This window comes from Zootermopsis nevadensis, unplaced genomic scaffold, assembly GCF_977971745.1.
Source record: "Zootermopsis nevadensis isolate Lab colony 2312 unplaced genomic scaffold, Znev_1.0 Znev_ptg000031l, whole genome shotgun sequence".
Taxonomy (NCBI): Eukaryota; Metazoa; Arthropoda; class Insecta; order Blattodea; family Termopsidae; genus Zootermopsis; species Zootermopsis nevadensis.
The window spans coordinates 6,267,079-6,292,129 of record NW_028259163.1 but is presented as its reverse complement, the minus strand read 5'-3'; the positions used below and the strand labels follow the sequence as shown (position 1 = coordinate 6,292,129).

The window sequence follows — 25,051 nt, the reverse complement described above, 5'->3', positions numbered from 1 at the left end:
GGACCGACAATGGTCAGCTTTTATATGAACTCCTGCGCGCATAACAATGCTTTACACCTTTACCTAAGAAACTAATTGTTACGTCACCTGTTTACTCGGCATTGTTGTGTTACATTACTGCCGTCAACAATCCGCTTTCGTTATTGTGGAAAGAGCTGAGCTGTGAATCGCTTGTAGAAGAAGTGCGTCGTAGAGTAGAAAATTTTGTGCTCTTAAAAACCTCTTAGAATATCACAATTATTTATCTTTTATAATTATTAAGAAATTTGTGATACTCCATTTTAGTTTGGATTAAATTGGTAATTGCCGGTGGACATCGTGGACTCTTACTATTGGACAATGTTTGAGGTAAGGGATTCCTATTTATTATTATTTTTCATCACATTTAATGTTTTCATCTGCATTTGTGAACTCGTGTAAGAGAATTAGGCTTGTCTTCTTCTTAACACAATTTCAAGTAACATTAGATTGACTTCTGTTTGTTCACGGCATCATTGATAGTAAAATAATATTCCGGTAGGCAATTAACATTTTAAATTTTAAAAGAATAAAACGTTTTTCGTAACCAGAATCTTTATAAATATATTGATATTAAGAAGTGGGGTTTATATTCTGAATAATAATTCTAAAACCTTTCATCTCTTGATACATCGACATTATTAAAGCGTTTTAGGGAACTGTGAAGAATATTTATTCCGGATTTAAAAGCCTAATTATCGACGAATCTCCCAACAAAAGCAGATTAAATCCGGGGAATGCTTGCTGTTATTGAGTGCAATGTATTTATGGGTGCAAAACGTGGTCTTTCACTTTGAGGGAGGAACATAGACTGAGGGTCTCGGAGAACAGAGTGCTGAGGAAGATGTTTGGACCCAAAACGGGAGTGGGACAGATAAGAGAGAAAAATGCACGACGAGCTCCAGGGCCTGTGGTCCTCACCCGATGTTGTTAGAGTGAGTTTACAATTTATTGGTTGGGAAGCCTGAAGGGAGGAGACCTCTGGCGTAGGTGGGAGGATAACATTAAGATGGATCTCAGGGAGACGGGACTCGATGGAGCGAAGTGGCTCAGGATGGACCCCGGTGGCGGGCTTTTGTGAACACGATGATGAACCTTCTTGTTCAGTAAAGAAAGTGAGCTATTTTTTTACGAGCTGAGTACCAGTCGACTCTTCACAGAATATCCTGCACATTGCAGTGTGTGAGTAGGCCTCACCCACGCATGCGGTAGAGCAACGATCAGCTTTTTTGACTGTTCCCAACTGTAATTCTCGCGTTCCTTTGGTAAATATAAATGACGTTGTGCTTGTAGTGTATATAAATGTGTAACTTAGGCAGAAAGACTTAATCATGTAAGCTCTTAAGCACTTCTAATTCTACAGAGAGAGAAGAACTCGAAAATTTTATTTCTATGAAAAGGCGTAACTTTCTTTTCCCAAAATTTATTTCTTAACTGTCTGGTTCTGCATCAAAGGACACGCAATTTCTATGGCAAATTTTTGTCGTAATTTTTTAAAATCGGTTCACTAGTGCAGAAGCACCTAAGACTTTATAGATTACTTGATATTTTATAAGTAATGTCTACGTAGTTTACATAAAAGAAGATTTAAGTTCATGCGAGTAATGACAAACACGCGGCATGACTTAATATTGCCTAAATCAGTCACATCTTCAGGGTGTTTAAGCCAAGAAGAGTGAGATGGGCGGGGCATGTGGAGTGCATGGATGGGGCGAGAGGTGTGCACCGGGTATTTTTTGAAAGCCTGAGGGAAAGAGACCGCTGGGGAGACCTAGACGTAGATGGGAGGATAATCTCAGGCGGGATCTATGGGACATAGGAGTTGAAGGAGACTGGATTTTGTTGGCCCAGGACATTGTCTGGTGGAGGGCTTTCGTTAATTCGGTGATGAACCTTCGTGTTCCGAAAGCCGTCTAAGTAGGTAGTTAGATTAGTCACATTTAGAGCTTTGTCATTTTGTGTTGGGTCTCAACAGGCAATTCTATACCAAAGAAAGGGTAAGGCCGCACTGCACGCGTTTCGCCTGAGGTTCGTGGGTAGCGATTGTAACCAACAACAGACTTAAGTAACTTGAGTCAGGTCCCTCATGTTCCGGAACAAAACTATGAAGAATAAATACAGCTTCCACAATTGAAGTTGCCTTATGTTCATCTGTCTCAATACGTTTAAGCAAAATTCGCCAATTAGTACACATTATTCCAAAAGCACATTCTACACTTCTTCGAGGCCTAGACAACCGGTAATTAAAGACACGTTTCTGGTCGTCCAAGTTTCTTGCTGAATATGGTCTCACTAAATGCCCTTCCTGCTTGCACGCTGCCTACGAGGTGCAGTGCGGACAGTCACCCGCATCCCACCGCCCTCTATGCATTCCGCTAACCTCGAAGTCTTACCCTAAAAGTGGGGGAAATATGTGAGACAAACGTAGGCCAGAATTTCGGTATCTTCTCGGTAACGCCAATAGAAAAATAAATTAGTAAAATCAGTTCTCTAAAAGTCGTACCACCGCGTATTCTCGTGTGCTGAACATCGAATTCCTTATTTAGACGATGTCAAAAGAGGGAAAGTGTATAGAGCAGGCCTACACATAACTACTACACTTTACAAGTTAATCGGTAAAATATGTCCCAGTTTAGCAGACCGCACTAATATGATTCACATGGCTACTGTACGTTAGTGACTAGCAATTGCATTAATGTATTTAGATAATACTCACCGCATCTAATAACCCTTTCGTTATTATTCGGAAATATTACAAACGACGAATACCACTTTCCTGTCTGCTAACAATTCGTACACGCTGTCGGTATATTCATCTATGGCCATTGATAACATTCCTCAGAAGATGGCTGTCTTCTGCGCTGATGCGCCGTGTAGTATGTTAGAAGTTTGCCAACGTTTCAGAGGTCCCTGGTGCATCCATCATCAGGACGATCTCTATTATGTGAAACAACAGAGGTAGGGCGGGGAACCTGAGCGTATCGTGAGCTCGGTCAACAAGTATAATGCCACAGGTACAGATTATCATGAACAGACTATCCTCAATAATCGGGGCAATGACTGATGCAGTATGGTGCTCCTAAACGTCGGTTCACTTACACCTTACCACGCTGCTCTGCAGCACAGAAGGCAGCCATCGTAATCGCCGCCTCAAAAACAACAAATCCTAATCATTGTTACTTACAAGTATTTATAATATTTGAGAATTTTTGGTTATGGTAGATCCTTTTACGGAATTGAAGGGGGGAGATAGTAATACTATTTCTGTGCTGTTTTATACTTTTTTATCATAATTCAGAATTTTGATAGTAGATCGAAGGTAAATTATTACACAGTTTAATTCCTCTTCAACAAACTCCTGTTTGATGTTAGTTGAGGTTATCGTTTCATACACAAAGGCTATATCTGCATCATACACTCATATTTCGGATATCAAACTTTTAAACTGTAAGCAGAGCATGAATTCTCAGGCTAGTGGACAAATAACTATTTCCCTACAAGAGCCTCTCCTTTTAGTGCCTAATAATATTCTGATGATTTTCTTTCGAAAATACAATACTTTTTGCTAGCCGTTGAAATTCCACGTGAAGTGACCACGGATAAGAAGAAAACTTGAGCGAATTCGATCATCTATTCGTAACTCGTAGCAAAATTAAGGATTTGGGAAAAAGGTCAGCGGTCTTATGAAGCAATTGAGCAGCGATGTTGGTAATCTGTGCTAGCAACTATTGGTATTAGTTTGTATTAGTATTCACGTGTGCATTGCGGTAATCGGAAGAGTGTGTTATTGCAGTTTGTCTGGAATGATTGAGTTTCACTGATCATGTAAACAATACAATACAGTAAAACCCCTCTACATTTGACACTTTTAATTGGAACCGGCGAATATCCCATAATTTTACATGTCCACAATACCCTATATCTTGGGCACCACTTTATCCTGGAACTTGGTCAACTCTTTTGTTGTAAGTTGGACAGGTGCACGCATGCACTTAGCTACAATGTTTTTATGGGAAACGTTTACAGTTAGTATTTTGTTATTTTGAATTTCTGATTGATGAATGCCTTCTACCTGAGGATTACCTTATGGTTGGAAAAAAAACAACTAAGTACATGTTAGTATCTCGTCATCAGAAGACAGGCGGGCAAAATTATCTTAGGGTGGCTATTAAATCCTTTGAAAGGGTTACAAAGTTCAAATATTTGGGAACAACAATAACAAATCAAAATGATACTTGTGAGGAAGTTAGGAGGAGACTAAATTCCGGAAATGCTTGCTACTTCTTAGTTCAAAATATTTTGTCTGATTTCTAAGAACCTGAAAATTAAAGTATACAAAACAATAATCTTGCCTGTTGTTTTGTATGGGTGCGAAACATGGTCTCTCACTCAGAGGGAGGAACACAGATTGCAGGTGTTTGAGAATCGGGTGTTGAGGAGGATATTTGGGCCTAAGAGGGAAGACGATGGGGCGTGGAGAAAACTGCATAATGACGAGCTTAAAAATCTGTACTCCTCTCCCAGTATTGTGAGGGTGATTAAGTCGAGAAGAATGAGATGGGCGGGACATGTAGCGCGCATGGATGGGACAAGAGGTGTGCACCGGGTACTGGTTGGGAAACTTGAAGGGAAGAGACCGCTGGGGAGACCTAGACGTAGATGGGAGGATAATGTCAGGCGGGATCTATGGGAGATAGGAGTTGAAGGAAACTGGATTCTGTTGGCCCTGGACAGGGTCCGGTGGAGGGCTTTGGTTAAGTCGGTGATGAACCTCCGGGTTCTGTAAGCCATCTAGTTAGTTAGTTAGATTGATGAATGCCTTCTACCTGAGGATTGCCTTATGGTTGAGGGTGTGAGACTTTAAACACATCATTGGAATGCAGTCAAAATGTATAGTGTCTTGTGACGGACTTTTTTACAAGAATTATGTGGCATCATACGTTGAGCTAATGCCATAATTACAATTAAAAAAATACATTCTGAACATTTAAAATTTCAATGAGGCTGGGATGTAATGTGCAACCATGAGAGTGGGTTTCAAAAGATTATTATTATTGTCATTAATTCTTAATTCGAGCAAGTCTACAGTAGTTAGATTATGTAAGTAAATAGATTACATTGTCGGTAAACGTAAAGTATTGGTGCCCTTCCCTTTCAGCTTATCCATGCAAGTTTAATTTAGTGAAAACAAAATTTGCAAAAATTTATTTTAATCTTTTGATTTTTCTTATCAATAATTTCCTTTTTGGGAAGGGCTCCATAATACTCAACAATTACCACATTGTCATTACACCACAATTTGAAAGGATGATTTTCCCCTTCCCCTCTATCCTGGACACCTCCGTATGTTGGACGCATTATCGTGGAACCGCAAGTGTCCAAGTTAGAGAGGTTTTACTGTATTAACTTTCAAAATATGAAACGTCCGATAAAGATATTAGCATCTAATGCAATTACTTTTGTGTGGGGTGTACACCCTTCAACGTTTTGTCAAATGAGTTCTCGCAGCAGCCAGGGAAATGTTTTTATTCTAAGTTTATAGTGCACTGTGCACATTATTGATCTTTTGAATTTGTTGTTTGTTTAAATATTTCTATTAACCATTTTATTATTACAGCGTATGAAAGCATCCCGTTGCCCTACAGATGAGCTGTCACTCACAAACTGCGCTGTTGTGAATCAAGTCGACTTTCCTGATGATGTAAAGTAAGTTTAAAAGAAACTGTTCTGTGCTGTACATATTTAACATTGCACTGGCATATCTGTCAAAATGTGTGATTTCTGTTTCATAGACACGTTGAAGTGAGTACGGGGCCATCACAGCACTATGTATTCAGAGTTCGGTTTCATTCTGAAGTCCCGCGTGGTACTGTAGGCTTCAGCTTACCTCAGAGAAAATGGGCAACTCTTTCCCTTAATCAAGATATTGAAGTAAAGCCTTACCATTTTGATCCAACTTCCAGTTCAGAATGTCTTTGTACTATTGTCTTGGAAGCTGATTTCTTGCAGAAGAAAAGGTAAGTAGATCACATATACAGAATTTATATCACATCTAAGTAATAAAAACTGGGACTAAGTATTAAACAGCCATGATGTGGATTCAACACATTCCTAAATGTCTTCTTAAAAAGTTTTGAAGCAAGTTGCCTTACCAAAACAGTGAAAAAGTTATCTGAAAATAATGAGTGGATTACTAAAGGCATAAAAACCTCTTGCTGACATAAACAGGATATTTACCTGATGTGTCAGTCTAGTCAGAACCAAGTAATGAAAATTCACTACAGGAAGTTTTGCAAGATACTCAAATCATTCAAGAGTCTAAATGTATACATTACAGTAAACAGATAGTAGAGTCTAATAATAAAATATTACATTCTGAATAAACCACAACACGCATTAAATAATGATGTTAGTTACTATCCTGAACAGAAGCCATTAAAGATTTGTAAAGCAACAGTTACATATTTGAGGACTGCATTATGCCCTTGTCTGCTGCAGTGGTTAGCATCCTGAAGTAGGAGTACGATGGACAGTTCTCCAATTTGTGCATGTGCAGAAGAGGGTTCAGTACTAAGTTGTTGCGCTATACTAAGAGTTTTGTAGGCGCTGTTTCTTCGGTTTATTCATCAATGTCTTGGTCACTGTCTTCTTTCTGTAATACTGTAGTTACTCTAGATGTTGGAAAATTGTCATCAGCGTAAATGAGGTCTTTGTTTTTGGGAACATGTCGGAAGGTTTTTTATTTTGCTAAGTTCTAGCCACTCGGTAAAAAGCAGGTTCACCTTTCATGTTTTTGTAGTTTGTGACCAGATCTTCAAAATGGAACTGTTGATTGGGAAACCAGAATCCCATGCGCCTTAATCCATTCCAATAATGGTTCGTCAATGTCATCAAACCCACATTTTATCATATTTTTGTGTTGAGATTGTTCTTGAATGCAGATAACATTTGCTTTTTATTCTTCCACAAATTTGTTACTGTAGACAATAAGTTGCATTTTTTTACACAGTTTATCCTCCATATTCTAAGTCATGAATAATTTCAACTTTTGCACAAGCACTTTCTCGTGTTTGCAGATATGTTAATCATTCAAGGGTAGAATCTGTACTGATTGTGGGTTACCAACTAGGTTATTTACAGCAGGCTAGCCACAACAAAACCCATCCTTAATGGCACAGGCGTAGGTCAGAACCAATCTTAACTGTACCATTAAAAATATGAATAGTTGAAAAGTTTTCATAATGCAAAGAGCTCAAAAAATGTTCTTCCAGAGAAAGGAGTTGTACTCATTTGATATGAGAAATTTTGTGCATAAATTTAGGTAAATTAAATGTGAAGTGAAATTTCTTTGCTGGAGCCATGAACTTGTTATAATTGAGTTTTACTGTTTTTATTACTTTCTGAAACGAACAGGTAGATCACATCCAAGAAGAATAGAAAAGAGACTAATCACTGTAGAATCTTTGTTCATATGTTCAATCCATTCAAAGCTCCAGTGAAAGGATGATTACTGCTGGAATTCTATAGATATTGATGCTGTGACCAAAATTTATATTGGCTTCCATTCACAATAATATAATCATCTCCGACTTCCATAGTGTCTACAGCCTACTTCACTGCTTCATTTCAAACAGTTGGCACAATTAGCTCCTACTGAGTTTCTGTTCTCTTCATCAAAGTTCATACCATTATTATAGAAAATTATATTCTATTGATTCTGTTGAGAGAAATGCAGTTTTCTGCATATTTTCACTATCATAACTGAAATGTAAATGTCAGTTTCTGCTTCCAAACTTCAAACTTCCTTTCCCCCATCCTCTTACCCCAAGAAAAGTAAAAACACGTGACATTGTTCTGCAGGTAAAATTTCGGGTTCTCACAGTGATGAATTTGAAGAAGACTGCCTTCTGGTTGTTGTGTTGTGTAGTCTGGTATAAATTCCCTGGCTCTGAAATGTTGATAAACTTCTACCAGACCTCACAGTACGACATCTTTGAAGGTGGTCTGTTATCTTCATGATGTAAGTCTACTTCTGTATTCAAAAGTCTGAGTATTGCTCTGGAATACTCCCACTGCATCATCCCACTCTTTGCCAGCTACAAACACATCTTGTTGCAAATTATAAATATAAAGAAGTCTGGCGTAATGCCGCTGGACGTCACAGCAGTATAAATCAGATGACAGTCATCTTTGTACTCACTGCCATGAGAACCTCAAATCCTGCTATAAATGACACGATGTAGACCAGAACATCTAAGGAGCCTGTAGTCTGTTCCCTCTGTAAACGCATGCATGCATGCATGATGTATAACTTGTTCTACATTCAAATCTTGCAACAGTGATGTAGTCAAAGGTTCCCCCCTAATCTAAAATCCATGCACCCTCCCCTTCATCACCTTACTGCTGGCACATTCGAGAAGCTATCAGTTGTTCAGCTAGTTGAGTAATGCCCTGCCATTTATTGTCGCTGAATGTTTATTACTGTTTCCTGAAGAACCTGCCACTGGACCTTACCAGTCCATACACCCACTGGGATACTGGGAACGACCCATTCTTCAAGTGCCTCGGCACTGTGGCTCCGAACTTTTCGTTGGCTTGATCTATAGACATTTGGTAGGACTCCTTGGACGAGGGATCGGCCCGTCGCAAGGCCTCTACCTGTACACAAGACAGCACAACATAGGAAAATGCGGACAGACATCCATGGCTTGAGTGGGATTTGAACCGACGGTCTCAGCGAACAAGCGGCACAACACCCATGCCTCAGACTGCACAGCCACTGTGGACCCCCACACTCCCACATCCTAGTTTTATTAATTCATCTTAATAATGTCCTCCAAAATGAGTCTAGATCTCCATGTGGTTTCTCCCTCTCATATTTATGACGTACTTTCTGTATGCATTTGTTCAAGTTGTGTGCCCCACCAAATTTATCCTCTCTGATTTAATCAATCCACAAAGACATGGAAGAAGGTTCAAACATTCTGAGCCTCTCCACTCGGTGGTAGTGATCAGTTACATTGAGCCAAGAGAAGAACTTGCATTAGCTACTGGATATGTGTTTTTATTGCTGTTCTGGAAATGACTGGAAAAGTAACAGTTCTCACTACCTTTGTCAGGGAAACTGTAATATAGGACATGTTATTAGCCGCACAAAGATTAAATTTAATTGTTGCATTATTCTAAGCTGTTCCTGCATTTACAAGGTTTTGCCCAGAAAACAGTTTTCCTGGTACCTTAACCTTGTCACAAAATTCCGTTTTATGGTAATAATTTTTAAGCATTTAAGACTGAGGAGTATCTTCTAATCTTGAAGACTAGGCATTTTAACTTTGCTGACTTCCTGGAGTGAATGTATTTATGAATTTTCAATTAGTTTACAAACTAGACAAAGTAAAAATCTTGTAACATTTACATTATATTTGCTTCTTACTGACTTAGTTTCTGATATGTAGTGATGTCTTTCAGACTTAGTGAGTTACATCAGATATGACCATGTTTGTGAGTAGAAGGGCCAATAACAGAAGTTGCCATTGCCAATGTTTTATTCTTATTGCTAACATTTTAAATATTGGAAGGTAGGTGTAGTTTCCATTAACACAATGAGGCTAAATGAACTGCAAGAGACTGACAAATTTTCCCAGTTGGTTTACTGTTTAAAAATTTGTTTACAAGAATATTTCAGAATGCATAATTTGCGATACAGGAGGGCCAGTGCATTCTCAGTACATCCTTTTTGTGAGAATTCTGAATTGTGCATACGTATATCTATGCTAGTTGTGTGTTTGTAGTGTTTTAATAATGAAAGAGTTGTGTTTTATTATTTGTCTTCTGTGTTTTGTAGCACTACTTTAGAGCCTTATGATACAGATCAGATGGCAAAGGAATTTCTGCTGCAGTTCTCAGGTCAAGCTTTTACAGTTGGCCAACAGTTAGCATTTAACTTTGTTGACAAGAAACTGCTGGGTTTGGTTGTCAAGAGTCTCGAAGGTAAGTCTTCACGGAGGGCTGTGATGATAAACAAAGTTGTAAAAGGAGACAGTGTGCACTTGTCAGGCATGTTTAGCAGAAGGAATTAAATGATTTGTATGAACAAAAATAAACTGACGTGAAACTGGCTCACTTTAAGATGATCCGTGGAAGTAATACTCTTTATTGAATTGCAATGAACTCTTACCTTGTATGTGTAATAAGCAAGCAATAAATTTACATTCAGCTGTTCACCATTAGTTGAAATTTATCGAATTTGATGAGAAATTAGAACTGTATAATGCATGAAAATTAAATGTAGATATTTTTTTAATATGTGCGTCAAGTCATATTGTAATAGAATGTATAACAAATCTGTTTTCAGTGCAGTCTAAACTCAGTCATGATTTTATTTTGCTTTTCCCATAATTGTTTCTTGTGTCATTCTGCTGAAAGAACTCTAGCATTGGTTTTAGTGTACAATGATCTATTGTGATAAGATTACATGAATAAAATGCTGTACTGTTTATGAATCTCAGTCATTAAAGTTGTGTCCTCAAAAAGAAAATTGAAATTTTGTTAACAGTTTTTCATAAAACTGTCCAGAATGATATTTATTCAGATTTGGTTTCTCCATTCTCAAGTTTTTTCATGCGTATGGTCAGATGGATGAGGCGACTGTAATAGGTTCTTTATGAGTTCTGTATGTGCCTAAAAGGTAGAGTCAGTTGAAGTGTGTGCCCTGTCTCCATAAATATAAGGGCTACCATCTGGTGGAAGAACTTACAAAAGTAACTTTTATTTTGATGATGTTCTGGGTTTTTGTGCTATATAGACGAGTCTGCATAGCGCTAAACCCAGAACATCATTCTCACTGCTGTGGAAGTAATTTCTGCTTTCGATATTTTTAGTCGTGTACCACTCTGAATAAAATACTGATATTGATCCCCAAAGGAAAATTGAAATAATCTCTATTTTAATTTAAGAAATAATATGTGTGCTGAAGATGTCTTCTGGGTTGTTGTGCCGTGTAGTCTGTTAGTAGTTTACCAATCCATCATCAGGGCGGTTGCCCTGATAATGGACGCTTCTAGGACCTCTGAAATGTTAGTAAACTTATACCAGAATATACAGTGCAACGAACCAGAAGACAGCCATCTTCAGTTTCACCGCTGTGAGAACCTCAAATCTTGCTTAATATGTGTGCTGACTAATTTTCAGCTGTTGATCTGAGTGCTATCAAAGCTGGTCAGGATGCAAAACCTAAGAAAACTAAAATGGGACATTGCCTGGGAGATACAATGGTGCAGTTTGAGAAAGCTGAAAATTCATCATTAAATCTTGTTGGAAAAGCGAAAGGGTAAGATTTCTTTTATACTTTGAATCTTACATAATTGTTTCATGGAACATTGCTGGACGAACGAAGAATGAAGTGGTTTTAGAAATTATGCTTTTCTTTGTGAGACATTAAAAAGAATAAATTTGGCAAAGACTCTTATTGATTTTTAAAAGGCATGTGGTAGTATAAATTGACAGGAGATTTAGAAAATATTACCCATGGCAAATGTATCCAAAGGACTAATGGGCGTGACAGATATGGAAACAGCATGTTCATAGATGGTAAAAAGTCTGAAAGTTTCCAAACATTTAGAGGGGATAGGCATAGAAGTGTTTTATATCCTGTGCTGTTCAGCAAGTTGACAGACGAGGCAACAAGGAGAATAAGAGGAGGAAAAGAGAGTGGATTGGCAAAATGTGAGTTATACACAGACAGTAATTAACATTTGTTATTGATATTTTGTTACGACTACTTTGCATGAAGTGCATGCACTGCTTGTGTCCTTCCATGTAGTTGATTCCACTTCAGAATCACAGGATAGATTGGGATGAAATTTGGTATGGAGGTTGTACCATTCTGCACAACCTCAAAATCATACTCCTGAATATTCTATGAGCAGCGATAACAAAATGAAAGTTGAGAAGTCTTGAAGTGGACATCAACGTGCTGTGATCTGGTGGCCATAGTGAGGACTAGCAACATCTGAATTTATTTGTTTGCCATGGATACCATTGCTGACAATTGTTATGCATTCTTTGAATATTTACTATGGTTTGATCAGGTTAGGACAGAGTAGTTTAGTTTTTCTTCCTGTGAGATTTAGTATAATGTTGTGACAGCAATGTCTTATATTATGAATTCTTTTTCTATGTATTTACAGAAAACTGCCTCGGGAATCCATTATGAATCAAGACTGGGATTTTCTGAATATGGGAATTGGTGGTTTGGACAAAGAATTCAGTGACATCTTTAGTCTGGCTTTTCAATCGCGTGTTCTTCCTCCTGAAACTGTTGAGCACTTAGGTGTGTAGAAGGATTCTTCTTGCAAGTTTTAAATTTACGTATATTTTATCGAGATATTTAAATCATAGCATTTTAGAGGAGATAATTATATTATTATTATTATTATTTAGTGTTCTGTCTGATGACAGGTCCATATGGACAGGATCCTTCCATCCTTTTCTCGGACTGGGATCTGTTCATATACGTTCTTGGTAGATGATCCAGAAGTGGTTTGCCATTGCCTTCTTCTGTGTGTGAATGGAGTAATTGTTGGGGTGCTACGGAGAAACCGTGGAAGCCCCCGGAGGAAAACTCCGTGTTGCCTAGACCACGGCCTTACCCAACACAAGTTATAAATTCGGGCACCGCCGGGAATCGAACCCGAAACCCAGGATTACAAGGCCAGCGTTCTAACCGTTAGTCTTGTAATCCTGGGTTCCGGGAGATAATAGGAAACATAAATGAAAGATGTGCCTTTGTGTCTAAAAGTTCACTCATAGGTGCGGATAGCCTTACAAGCTGATGCACCTCTGAACATAAGTACACACACACACACACTTATCTTTGTAAGACTTGAGGTTCTCACAGCGGTGAATATGAAGATTTCTGTCTTCTGGGTTATTGCGCTGTGTAGTCTGGTCGATGTTAACCAACGTTTCAGAGGTCATACTGCCTCCGTCATCAGGGCGATGAATATGCCAATAGGCCAACCAACCAACCAACCAAAAAGCTAACCGAGGGCGGAGGCCTGCGCAAGCGCAAGCATCGTCCCTACCTAGGTGACACCATTCCTGCACTCAAGGCGCATTGCTGGAAATGGTAAACGGTCTTAATATAAAAAAAAAAAAACGAAAATTTTGCTGACGCTAACAGGGTTACGCCGTGGCTGGAGCCTCGACCATTCAAACTGGGATCTGTTGCTGCTGATGGGAGGTTATCCCGTCAGGCAAGTTGTCCAAAGGAATTTGGTTGGTTGGATCTCTGGGGTTTGACCCAGAGAGGGAGGGGCCGTTTCGGCTGAAGGCCTCTGCGGCGTGGGGGGAAGATCATTTCAGCTGATGGCCTCCACGATCGGGGGGGGAGGGTGGCGGGCCGTGCCCCTATTAAGTTATACCCTGGCATTCGCCTTACAACTGAGGAAAAGCACGGAAAACCTCAGTCAGGGTAGCCGAGTAGTCTAACCACTCGTTGTGCCGACTTGGCCGTCGTTTGGGGACGGCCTCGGCTGGCCTGCTGGACATCGGTCGCCCTCGGTTGCCCTTGGGCGACCTCTGGCAGCCCTCGTTCGGCACGAGTGCCTCCCGAGTTGCCGAACTAAGGGGTTCCCCACACCAGCTAACCTCGAGTCAAATCTCTCAGTCAGTGCTCTGGTGTGGTCGGCAAAGAAAGGGACCCCCAGATCCTCATGTATTTGCCTGTTACTAACGTACCAGGGCGCGTTAGTAACAATGCGGAGACACTTGGATTGCAGAACTTGCAGCTTCCGGACGTGGGTGCGGGCTATGCCAATAGGGTGTGAGGAGTTGGATTTTATAGGCAGGGAAGTGAAAGGTGTAGCCTGCCCCGAGCCAATGGGAGCAGGTATGGGAGTGGACCAATGGTAGCACGTGGGCGAGGGTGGGAGAGGGAGAGAAAGTAGAGAGAGAAAGGTGAGTGTAGTTGTATGGATAAAGGCCCTGAAAGGGGCCGAGTTAGTGGTCTGGTTGTTTCTGGCGGCGCACTCTTGCTCGTTCTCGGAGTCCTCGGAGTGTGTGGATCAGAGGCTTCCAGGACCGGCTCAGGTGAAGTCCATCTTCCCTGTTAAAGTTATCAGGATGAAGTTCGATCTCGGGGTCCCTTTCTTTGCCGACCACACCAGAGCACTGACTGAGAGATTTGACTCGAGGTTAGCTGGTGTGGGGAACCCCTTAGTTCGGCAACTCGGGAGGCACTCGTGCCGAACGAGGGCTGCCAGAGGTCGCCCAAGGGCAACCGAGGGCGACCGATGTCCAGCAGGCCAGCCGAGGCCGTCCCCAAACGACGGCCAAGTCGGCACAACGAGTGATTAGACTACTCGGCTACCCTGACTGAGGTTTTCTGTGCTTTTCCTCAGTTGTGAGGCGAATGCCAGGGTATAACTTAATAGGGGCACGGCCCGCCACCCTCCCCCCCCGATCGTGGAGGCCATCAGCTGAAATGATCTTCCCCCCACGCCGCAGAGGCCTTCAGCCGAAACGGCCCCCCCCTCTCTGGGTTCAAACCCCAGAGATCCAACCAACCAAATTCCTTTGGACAACTTGCCTGACGGGATAACCTCCCATCAGCAGCAACAGATCCCAGTTTGAATGGTCGAGGCTCCAGCCACGGCGTAACCCTGTTAGCGTCAGCAAAATTTTCGTTTTTTTTTTTTTATATTAAGACCGTTTACCATTTCCAGCAATGCGCCTTGAGTGCAGGAATGGTGTCACCTAGGTAGGGACGATGCTTGCGCTTGCGCAGGCCTCCGCCCTCGGTTAGCTTTTTGGTTGGTTGGTTGGTGGTTGGCCTATTGGCATAGTGCTCTTCAGCCTGTATGTCAACGACATACCCACTCCGTCCCGACACGTCGAGTTAGCTGAGTACGCGGACGACACGGCTCTAGTAGTCACGTCCCGTAGCCCAACGCTTCTCGTCAGGTATCTGGAGACCTACCTCAGTAGACTTGAGCTCTGGCTCAGGGCCTGGAGGATTGCTATCAACGTCTCGAAGAGCACCGCGGTTCTCTTCGTTTCGGCGAGAAGACGCATCCAACAGCCCAGAGCGGTGCAGTTTCTCGGACAGCCGATCGAATGGGTCAAAACAGCGCGGTATCTGGGGGTCACCCTTGACGCCGGGCTTACCTGGTCGGCGCACGTCAACCAGGTGGGAAAGAAGGCGGCGCAACGATTAGGTGTGCTAGGCCCGCTCATCAATAGGAGAAGTGGCCTGTCCATCAGGAACGGTGTGCTGCTCTATAAGCAGCTCATCCGTCCCATGATGGATTACGCATGCCCGATCTGGAGGTCAACTGCCCGCACCCACGTCCGGAAGCTGCAAGTTCTGCAATCCAAGTGTCTTCGCATTGTTGCTAACGCGCCCTGGTACGTTAGTAACAGGCAAATACATGAGGATCTGGGGGTCCCTTTCTTTGCCGACCACACCAGAGCACTGACTGAGAGATTTGACTCGAGGTTAGCTGGTGTGGGGAACCCCTTAGTCCGGCAACTCGGGAGGCACTCGTGCCGAACGAGGGCTGCCAGAGGTCGCCCAAGGGCAACCAAGGGCGACCGATGTTCAGCAGGCCAGCCGAGGCCGTCCCCAAAAGACGGCCAAGTCGGCACAACGAGTGGTTAGACTACTCGGCTACCCTGACTGAGGTTTTCCGTGCTTTTCCTCAGTTGTAAGGCGAATGCCAGGGTATAACTTAATAGGGGCACGGCCCGCCACCCCTCCGATCATGGAGGCCATCAGCTGAAGTGATCTACCCCCCATGCCGCAGACGCCTTCAGCCGAAACGGCCCCTCCCTCTCTGGGTTCAAACCCCAGAGATCCAACCAACCAAATTCCTTTGGACAACTTGCCTGACGGGATAACCTCCCATCAGCAGCAACAGATCCCAGTTTGAATGGTCGAGGCTCCAGCCACGGCGTAACCCAGTTTCCGTTTTTTACATTAAGACCGTTTACCATTTCCAGCAATGCGCCTTGAGTGCAGGAATGGTGTCACCTAGGTAGGGACGAGGCTTGCGCTTGCGCAGACCTCCGCCCTCAGTTAGCTTTTTGGTTGGTTGGGTTGGTTGGCCTATTGGCATATTCATCGCCCTGATGACGGAGGCAGTATGACCTCTGAAACGTTGGTTAACATCGACCAGACTACACAGCGCAATAACCCAGAAGACAGAAATCTTCACACTTATCTTTATTGTAGAAGCAACTTTTTGTCCCGAAGATTAACTCTTCTTCCTTGTAGACAGCACAAGTTGAAATATTTTATTTTTTAATTTAGGATATAATGTATGTGCTGAAGATGGCCGTCTTCTCGGTTGTTGTGCCATGTAGTCTGTTAGAAGTTTACCTCCATCACCAGGACCTCTGAAACGTCGGTGAACTTATACCAGAGTATATGGTGCAACAACCCAGAAGACAGATGTCTTCAGATTAACCGCTGTGAGAACCTCAAATCTTGCTTAATATGTGTGCTGACAGATCTTCAGCTGCTGATTTGATTGCTAGAATCTGGGGCGTGACAAACACTGATTGATTGATGGAATTTCGGATAACAATAAGAGTGAAATCGTTTCATCTAATAAAAATCAGGATTTGACACTAGATTTATTAACAAAGTTGATCCAAAATGTTTTAACCAAAACAGTTATATTATCACATAATATCTTATATAGGGATTCTATACACTAACAATCAATTCCTAAATGTTAATATTGTCTTCCAAGGCATAGATATGTTCCTATGTTTCTGCTAAGCAAGACTGTTCTCTCTTGGTTCTTCCCAACTACTCCCTCTGCTTTAGAATTCTGGGACTCTGTTACATCCGCGTTCAGACTTCCCCTTCTCTACAGATGCAACACGTAACCTAACTCGCTTCTGTCATTGGTGGTTTATCCTTCAATCAGAAAATTGTGCAACCCTAAAGAATTGACACCAGTCTTGTGTCATTTGCAGTTGACTTTCAGAATTTTATTTGGTGTTGTTATGCGGGTGTGTATTTCCCGTAAGTGTTGGATATATAGTCAAATGTCCTCAAACATTCCAATTTTTTGAGAAATTTAATCACACATTGATGTTCAGTTTTCCTTGAATCTATCACACAGACCTAACATTGTGGCCACATGTTAGCGTTGCATTACTTCTCGTTCATATTTGGAGACAATGGATTTAAATCTTGGACCATTTGCTACTCGTCACTTTCATATTCACACAAGGAATTTACTTAATGGATCATTTACGACTGTTCAGTTCATATTATGTTTCTAGTTTTGTGCATGTTTTAGGTTGTAAGCATGTAAAAGGAATTCTGCTCTATGGGCCACCGGGAACAGGGAAGACTCTAATCGCTCGTAAAATTGGGACCATGTGGAATGGTCGTGAACCTAAAATAGTTAATGGACCTGAGATTTTGGATAAGTATGTTGGTGAATCTGAGGCTAATGTTCGGCGGCTTTTTGCAGACGCAGAGGAAGAGGAAAAAAGGGTGAGAACTGCATTTTACATTTTATAAATATAAACTTTTGTAGATAATATAACAAAGACTTCATAAAGTAGTCAAAGTACAATGGCATAATAACAGCGTTACTTTGCTGATTTTTAAGAAACCGCGAATTTTCCTAAAACAGACAGTGGATTAGAAATAAAGTACAGTACAATAAATCCCTATTTCTGTGAATTGCAGAATGTTATAAATGTGTCTACGTAAAACAACATTTTGTAGTAATGAACGTTAGTGGAACCATGTTACACATTGTATATCATATAATATGTGTTTATAATTAAAAACTGTGAGAAGCATTGTTCTGATATGTCATGTGACATCCCATTTGTAAAATGTTGAATGGGAATTTAACCACACATGTAATCTTGTGAGGTAATTGTAAATTACTTTGAAAATCAATGTGTAAAATTTGGCATGTAAATTATAAACGTGCAAACGTGCTATACACTCCCAAATGTAGGTTGCTCTTATTTATGATAAAATTTTCAGTATTTTTAATTTTCACAAACATTTTTCTGTGCTTCCAGTAAGTTACAGAAAGATGTTTCTCATTAAGTCAGGTATACTTTTCAGTTGCCATGTAATAAACTAGTTACTTGTAATGCAGTTATAACCTTATATCTCTTACGTATGGTAATGTTGTAAGGTCACTTTATTCGATACGGATAGCAGGAAGAAAATGATGTTAATTTATTTGCTATACAGTACTTTTATTGTTGGCATTCTTTATGGGGTGAATGTTTAATAGCTTCAACTTTTGTTGCTGTGCAGTTCTACACAATGACCATTAGATATTCTTACTTGAAAATATCAGTCTTTTATTGCATACTAAATCAGGTGCTCACACTAGTGACCTTTATTTTTTTTCCTATTAATCTTATTCCATACCTTCATTTCTGAATATAACTACTCCATTACAGTGTTTTTACAATGACTGTATACAGTCAATCCAGCTGATACGGCTGAGTGGTTGGCATTTGTGCTTTGTATTTGGGAGGTCTCAGGGGCTTCAAGTCTTGTCCCATATATCAGCTATCCTGGCTGAAGTTTGTGTGGTTTTCCTCTGTCTGTCTAGGCAGAGGCCAGAATAGGTTCTTAAATTAGGCCATGACTGCTTCCTACCATGTCCTTTCCAATATATTATTTATTGAATGCTGTATCATTTCTTATTACATAAAGTGAGCTAATGGCATTATTGTTAAATAAACTGCAAACAAATTTTAAATCTACAGGTTCATTTACGTCATCAGAGAAATCTATTATTATACACTGTCCTTATCTTTTTCAATCCATTTCTCATAATTTAATTTTCTTTTCTTATGAAACAAGCTTAATACTTTCTTACCATTGAAACCTTATTCTTTCAAGTGGTCGCAGACCATCCATGGAAACGGAAGTTTAATACAGAACAGGAGGCTGTTTGGATGTGTTTAGAAATTGTGATACATTTACATGTTGAATTAAGGATATTAAGTAATTTTAAATGTCATGGAGTAAAAAATTTAAGTAAGAATGATTTATATCCTAATTTGTTCTGTTGTTATTATTTTCAGCTTGGCCCTAACAGTGGCCTTCATGTTATCATATTTGATGAAATTGATGCAATTTGTAAGTCTCGAAGCTCAGTGGCTGGTACTACCGGAGTGCATGACACAGTTGTAACTCAGTTACTTGCCAAAATGGATGGTGTTAAACAACTCAATAACATTCTAATCATTGGAATGACTAATCGCAGAGACTTGATTGATGAGGCTTTGCTTCGACCAGGAAGATTTGAGGTAAGGTTTTATAACCTTTTACAGTTAAATGACAATCTGAAGGATCATTAATTGGAATTTTTTAATGTTGTGTTTCATAATTTATATTAACTGGTCTTTTATAGGTACAAATGAAAATTGGATTACCAAATGAACAAGGACGATTCCAAATTCTTAATATCCATACAAGTAGGATGAAGGAGCACAACAAAATCAGTCCAGACGTTGACATCAAGGTGAGTTAGAATGATTTTATGTTGCTTGTTGGAAAATTTCATCAATTGTTATATGTGGATTCTGAGGACCCATGTTATTGGACAGCTTGATGAAATATTGAGATCATATATAAATTGGTTCCATGACAAAAGCCCACATGAAAATTATGCACAGAATAAACCCATCATAAATTCTCACATGAAAAATGCTTATAGACACGTGCAATGTTGTGTACAGTTGAGTGAGATAGGTCTAATTATGAACTTCCTCTGGGAACAAACTTTTGAGGGTTCCTCTTACATCTTATACTATGTTCTGCATTATCTTCGGACACTGTCCAGCATGGGTGACCGTGTTGTTGCAAGACACCTCATGTCTTTTCCAGACATCACCTTATTACTAATCATGGATACACAATTTGAGTTGTGTCAACTACAGAACACAGTCCGCTTTCTGATGCATTTATCCTTCGTCCGAGGTTAAAGTGAAGTAATCTGCTTGGCTGTTTTGGTACAGCATGTATGAGCCAAAATGTGGCCTTGACCTCCCGGAAAGATGAAGAATTATACTAAAAGGATAGTGTGTAGTTCAGTACCTGCTTCCATTTCAGTGCAGTGTACATTCGTTTTTTATCTCTGAGTACTGAGGTGCAGGTACTGTTGGGCAGGTTTTTGAGACTTTTGATATGGGTAAGTGACTACTGGACTTTAATTGGTATGTAATGTTGTAGGAATTGGCAGCTCTAACAAAGAACTTTACTGGAGCTGAGTTGGAAAGTTTGGTGCGTGCTGCATTGTCCATGGCACTGAAGCGTCTCATCAAGGTTGATAGCAAAGTGGAAGTTGATCCTGAAGCCTGGGAGAAGCTGATGGTGAATCGATCAGACTTTCTTTATGCTCTCGAAAATTACATCAAACCCGTAAGTTAAATGTTATTGCTCTGAAAAATCTAACAGTGTTTTTGACAGATCTTTTATAGACTTTTAGTTCTACAAATAATTGTTGAATGCTCTGGTCTGGTTACTAGTACACTAGCAGACCAAAAAAATTAAAAGAATATAAAAGAAATGCTTTACTACAAACACAACAATGTATTATTATTGTTGTTGTTGCTGCTGTTAAAATACCATTGCATCATGTTAGTTGGGGGGAGGGGGTTAGTATTATAGCATTCCACACGACCTGGCTTCTTGACCACAATCAGCCACTGCTAAAAATCTTGTGTTTTTATGTTTTGTTTTGGTACTGAGATTTTGTAAACCAACAGTGAAATCTGATGTAGTTCATAGGTTATCATGCTCTTCGCTTGTATGTGGTCACAGAATTGTAACCTATTCAAGTCAAAATTATTTTATTGCTTGCAATTTTAAATATCTTATAACTAACTAAGTAGATGGCTTACCAAACCCGAAGGTTCATCACCGAATTAACCAAAGCCCTCCACCGGACCCTGTCCTGGTCCAACAAAATCCCGTCTCCTTCAACTCCTACCTCCCATAGATCTCGCCTGATATTATCCTCCCATCTACGTCTAGGTCTCCCCAGCGGTCTCTTCCCTTCAGGTTTCCCAACCAGTATCCGGTGCACATCTCTTGTCCCATCCATGCGCGCTACAAGCAATTGTTCATAATTTATCTTCATACAAAATTTTAATATTTTTGGCTTAGGTGATCCGTTAGCTATTGCAAATTGGAAGCTAAGAAAAAGGTTTACACAGTTACAAATATATATTACTGTACATTATTTCAGGACCCTATGTTATGTTGTATGAAAGTGTGAAGACAGTTGTCTTCTGGGTTATAGCACCATATAGTCTTGTAGAAGTTTACCAATGTTTCAGACATCTTTGCTGCTTCCATCATCAGTGAGATGAGGGTGATGTGTTATTACCATGATGATGGAGGCAGCAATGATGTCTGAAACATTGGTAAACTTCTACAAGACTATATGGTGCTATAACCCAGAAGACAGCAATCTTTGTACTTACTGCTGTGAGGACTTGAAATCCTACTTGGTACTATAGTGTTTTTCACTTTACGTGGCAGCTGAGTCAAGTTCTGCTCTTTGTGAGTGATCAGCCAGAGCGTAGGTTGACATTCAGTATGAGCTCTGTGTAGTTTATTCAGAAGGCATGTTGTGGAAGCAATGGCAGCCAAATTGCAAATTTCCATCTATTCCTTCCGTATTGTTGTAACCTTGTTTTCTGGTGGAGAATAAAAGGTGTGGATTTGCATAACCAAGCTTGCAGATTAATATACAGTGTCTGATATTTGTGTGAAAATATAACGAACAAAGAAATTCACATTTATCGAATAACACGGTTTTATAATACTATATTTGGCACCACTACGTGTTTAATGTTCTCTTGCTTTGTTCCACCAAACCAACCTCCAACATCTAATACTTTCCAAGTGACTACATGTGATAGGTTCAAGTCTCGGCTGCCAATTCTAGGTACAGGCATACCTTGATTTATTACAAATTTGTTGCAACCCTGCATCTAGCAAGTCTATCGGCACCATTTTCCAACAGCACGTACTCACTTCGTGGCTCTGTGTCACATTTTGGTAATTCTCAAAATGTTCTCGCATTGTTTTTTAGACATAATGCTATTGCACACTTAATAGACTACAGTATCGTGCAAACATAACTTTTATATGCATTGGGAAACCGAAACATTTGTGTGACTCGCTTTATTTCAGAGCAATATCTCCGAGGTATGCCTGTACAGACATTATGGTGTTGCCTCCACGTCACAGGTTTGTGCATCCGCTGTGTAGTTACCGACTACAGGAAATAAAATATATAAGGATTTGCTGGTCTGTAGTGGCACACCATTTTCTGTGAAAATCAATTACTTTTTTGAAAAGTTGAATGGGGGGACACAAAGTGTTCTGATCACATAAGCTTACTCTTTTACCCATAAGGAAGGAAAATAGGTTAAGAATTTATTTGTGAAACTGTTACATACTCCTTATTGGTTTCTTCTAAGGTGTGTGTTCTGAAGAAGCCACATGTTTCTGTAAAGAATAGGAAGAAATTATAAAGCAACTCAAATCAATTTGAATCGTAATACTTTTGTGTGTTGATAAATACTGATATTTTTTTTCTAGGCCTTTGGAACAAGTGGTGAAGTGCTGGAACATTTCCTTGATAGTGGAATTATTAACTGGGGTACTCCTGTAAGCAGTATCCTAGACAAAGGAATGTTGTTCATAAAGCGGGCCAGGGCTTCACACAAAACGGTTTTAGTTTCCGTTCTTCTTGAAGGCCCACCAAATTCTGGAAAGACAGCTCTTGCTGCGCAACTCGCAAAAAACTCTGACTTTCCTTTTGTGAAAGTTTGTACACCAGAAGAAATGGTTGGCTTCACTGAATCTGAAAAATGCTTGCAAATAAGAAAGGTAGGTGCTGTTTTATTTTTGTTTCTTTTGGTTCGGGCGAAGGGGGAGGGAGTAGAGGACATTTAAAATCAGTGCATTTCTTTCTTTTAAATTTCTGTTGTGTTTATTAATAGTAATCAAAGTTTAAATGTAAATATTCTCTTTTGTCTCAGTAAGTGAAGTTTTTTTTCAATATATGGACTCTACCTATGATGACCATGCTTGTCTTAATACAGTTATAGTCTTTTCAAATGTATTTTTTATTTTCTTCAAAAGATCTTCCATTCTTGTGTTATCAAATGTTTCTGTTTCTTCTCAGTCAGCTGTCTTATCCCAGAAATGTGGTTTGTATTTGTCCTTGTTTTCTAAATGCATTTATTTCTGCCAGGTCTAATTTTATTTCCATTGTCATTGTGTTTATTAGTGTCCTTTAATATATTTTTAATGTATGGCACAACATTGTAAGTCCTGTGTAGTTTCCACACTTGTCTCTTTTCTTCTAAATATATACAGCGATTACTTTGTACCCGTCTTCTGATATTCTTTTTTAAACCCAAATTTTTCTCACGATAAGACTCAGTATAGCCAGCATGTCCCAATTGATCCCACTGCTGTGATAATGTCAACAGATCCATCATCATATCCTGGTGATTTGTAATTTTTCATTTCTTTCCAAATCTGACATCCGTTTCTGCGAGTTTTCTGGACTTTGTTGTTTTCTGAACTGTCCTCACCTTCATTTTGTGTATTTAATAAATTGTTTTGTGCCACGGTGATCTAGCGGTTAGAACGCTGGCCTTGTAATCCTGGAGTCTCGGGTTCGATTCCCGGCGGTGCCCGAATTTATAACTTGTGTTGGGCAAGGCCGTGGTCTAGGCAACACAGATTTTTCCTCCGGGGGCTTCCCCGGTTTCTCCGTGGCATCCCAACAATTACTCCATTCACACACAGAAGAAGGCAATGGCAAACCACTTCTGGATCATCTGCCAAGAACGTATATGAACAGGTGCCAGTCCGAGAAAAGGATGGCAGGATCCTGTCCATATGGACCTGTCGGCAGACAGAACACTACAAAAATAAATAAATTGTTTATGCATCTTTCCATGTTTCATGTGCCTTTTGCCCGGAGTTTCTTTCCAATTTGACAACTTTTCTGAAAGATTAACTGTAAAGTCACACCAACTTGAAGACCAGCAAGGAAAAAAATACCTACTCACTTTATAGCTGAGAAGGTATCTGCGGCCATGACGATGGTTAACAGAGGAATAGAAGTGAAATGACACAAAAATCTGTCCATGAAACTGTTTTTATTTGGTTTTACCCACTCATTGGTTTACTCCTACATGTTTTGATCCAGGATGAACCATCTTCAGGTGGACTTATCTAAGGATTTTATTGACTGACAGAATTGTGTGAATGTCAAAATCACAATAAGAATAGTGAAATGATAAAATTGATTGGCATTGATTAAGTTTTTATCATAATATTCCTTGTTTATGTTGGTTTTTATATTTAATTAGCTGATGTATGTATAAATATAACTCATCTTCTTGCTCAAGAAAGGGATGTTGAGTAATGGGGTCATCTGTGGAGCTTTTTGGACCGGTATTCTAGATGTTTAAAATTCACTATTTAGACTGAGTCACATGTCATACAAAGTGACAGAAATTGAGGGTTTAAAACTAGATCTTCGCCCCCATAGGAGAATGATGGGAAGCGAGACGTGCCAGTTACATGTGTCTGATCACAGGAAATATTAACACCAGCAATTAATTACTTTAATTTCATCCAAGAGGTTGGATCTGCTTTTAACATGGGATCAAGTTTGCAAGTAGGTCTTGGTGTGCATTCTAGAATATGTAGAGCCTGAGTTGGTACTTCTAGGCTGAATAAGATGGAGATTTATAAAGAAGGAGTTGAGTTGTGATAAGTAAGAGGTTTTTAAGACATGAGGTTCACCACATATGAAAATGTTCATGCAGATTTTAAACTGAATGTGAATTTGTAGCAGATTGGAGCCATGAGAAAATATGCCCTGGGCTACTACATCTAGACAGCTTGCTGTAAGACACCATTGTTAATACTGTCAAAGATTGTTACCCAACTCCTTTATTTAAATAATGCATGTCAATTTGGTGAGTATTT

The 25,051-nt window shown here is 40.0% G+C and overlaps 1 protein-coding gene across 3 annotated transcripts in view; it reads left to right on the top strand.

The window, feature by feature from the left end:
- Positions 1-86: 86 nt before the first annotated feature.
- Positions 87-25,051, top strand: part of LOC110837962 (vesicle-fusing ATPase 1) — a 29,119-nt gene continuing 4,154 nt past the window's right edge. For all 3 annotated transcript variants that reach the window (XM_087359201.1, XM_087359200.1, XM_087359199.1), the window contains exons 1-11: positions 87-348; positions 5,636-5,724; positions 5,811-6,035; positions 9,863-10,008; positions 11,209-11,347; positions 12,207-12,349; positions 17,334-17,533; positions 19,105-19,329; positions 19,434-19,544; positions 20,255-20,443; positions 22,637-22,927. In XM_087359201.1, coding sequence (XP_087215327.1) covers positions 340-348; positions 5,636-5,724; positions 5,811-6,035; positions 9,863-10,008; positions 11,209-11,347; positions 12,207-12,349; positions 17,334-17,533; positions 19,105-19,329; positions 19,434-19,544; positions 20,255-20,443; positions 22,637-22,927 — 1,767 coding nt within the window. In that variant the 5' untranslated portion in view covers positions 87-339. The remainder of the gene's footprint in view (positions 349-5,635; positions 5,725-5,810; positions 6,036-9,862; positions 10,009-11,208; positions 11,348-12,206; positions 12,350-17,333; positions 17,534-19,104; positions 19,330-19,433; positions 19,545-20,254; positions 20,444-22,636; positions 22,928-25,051) is intronic.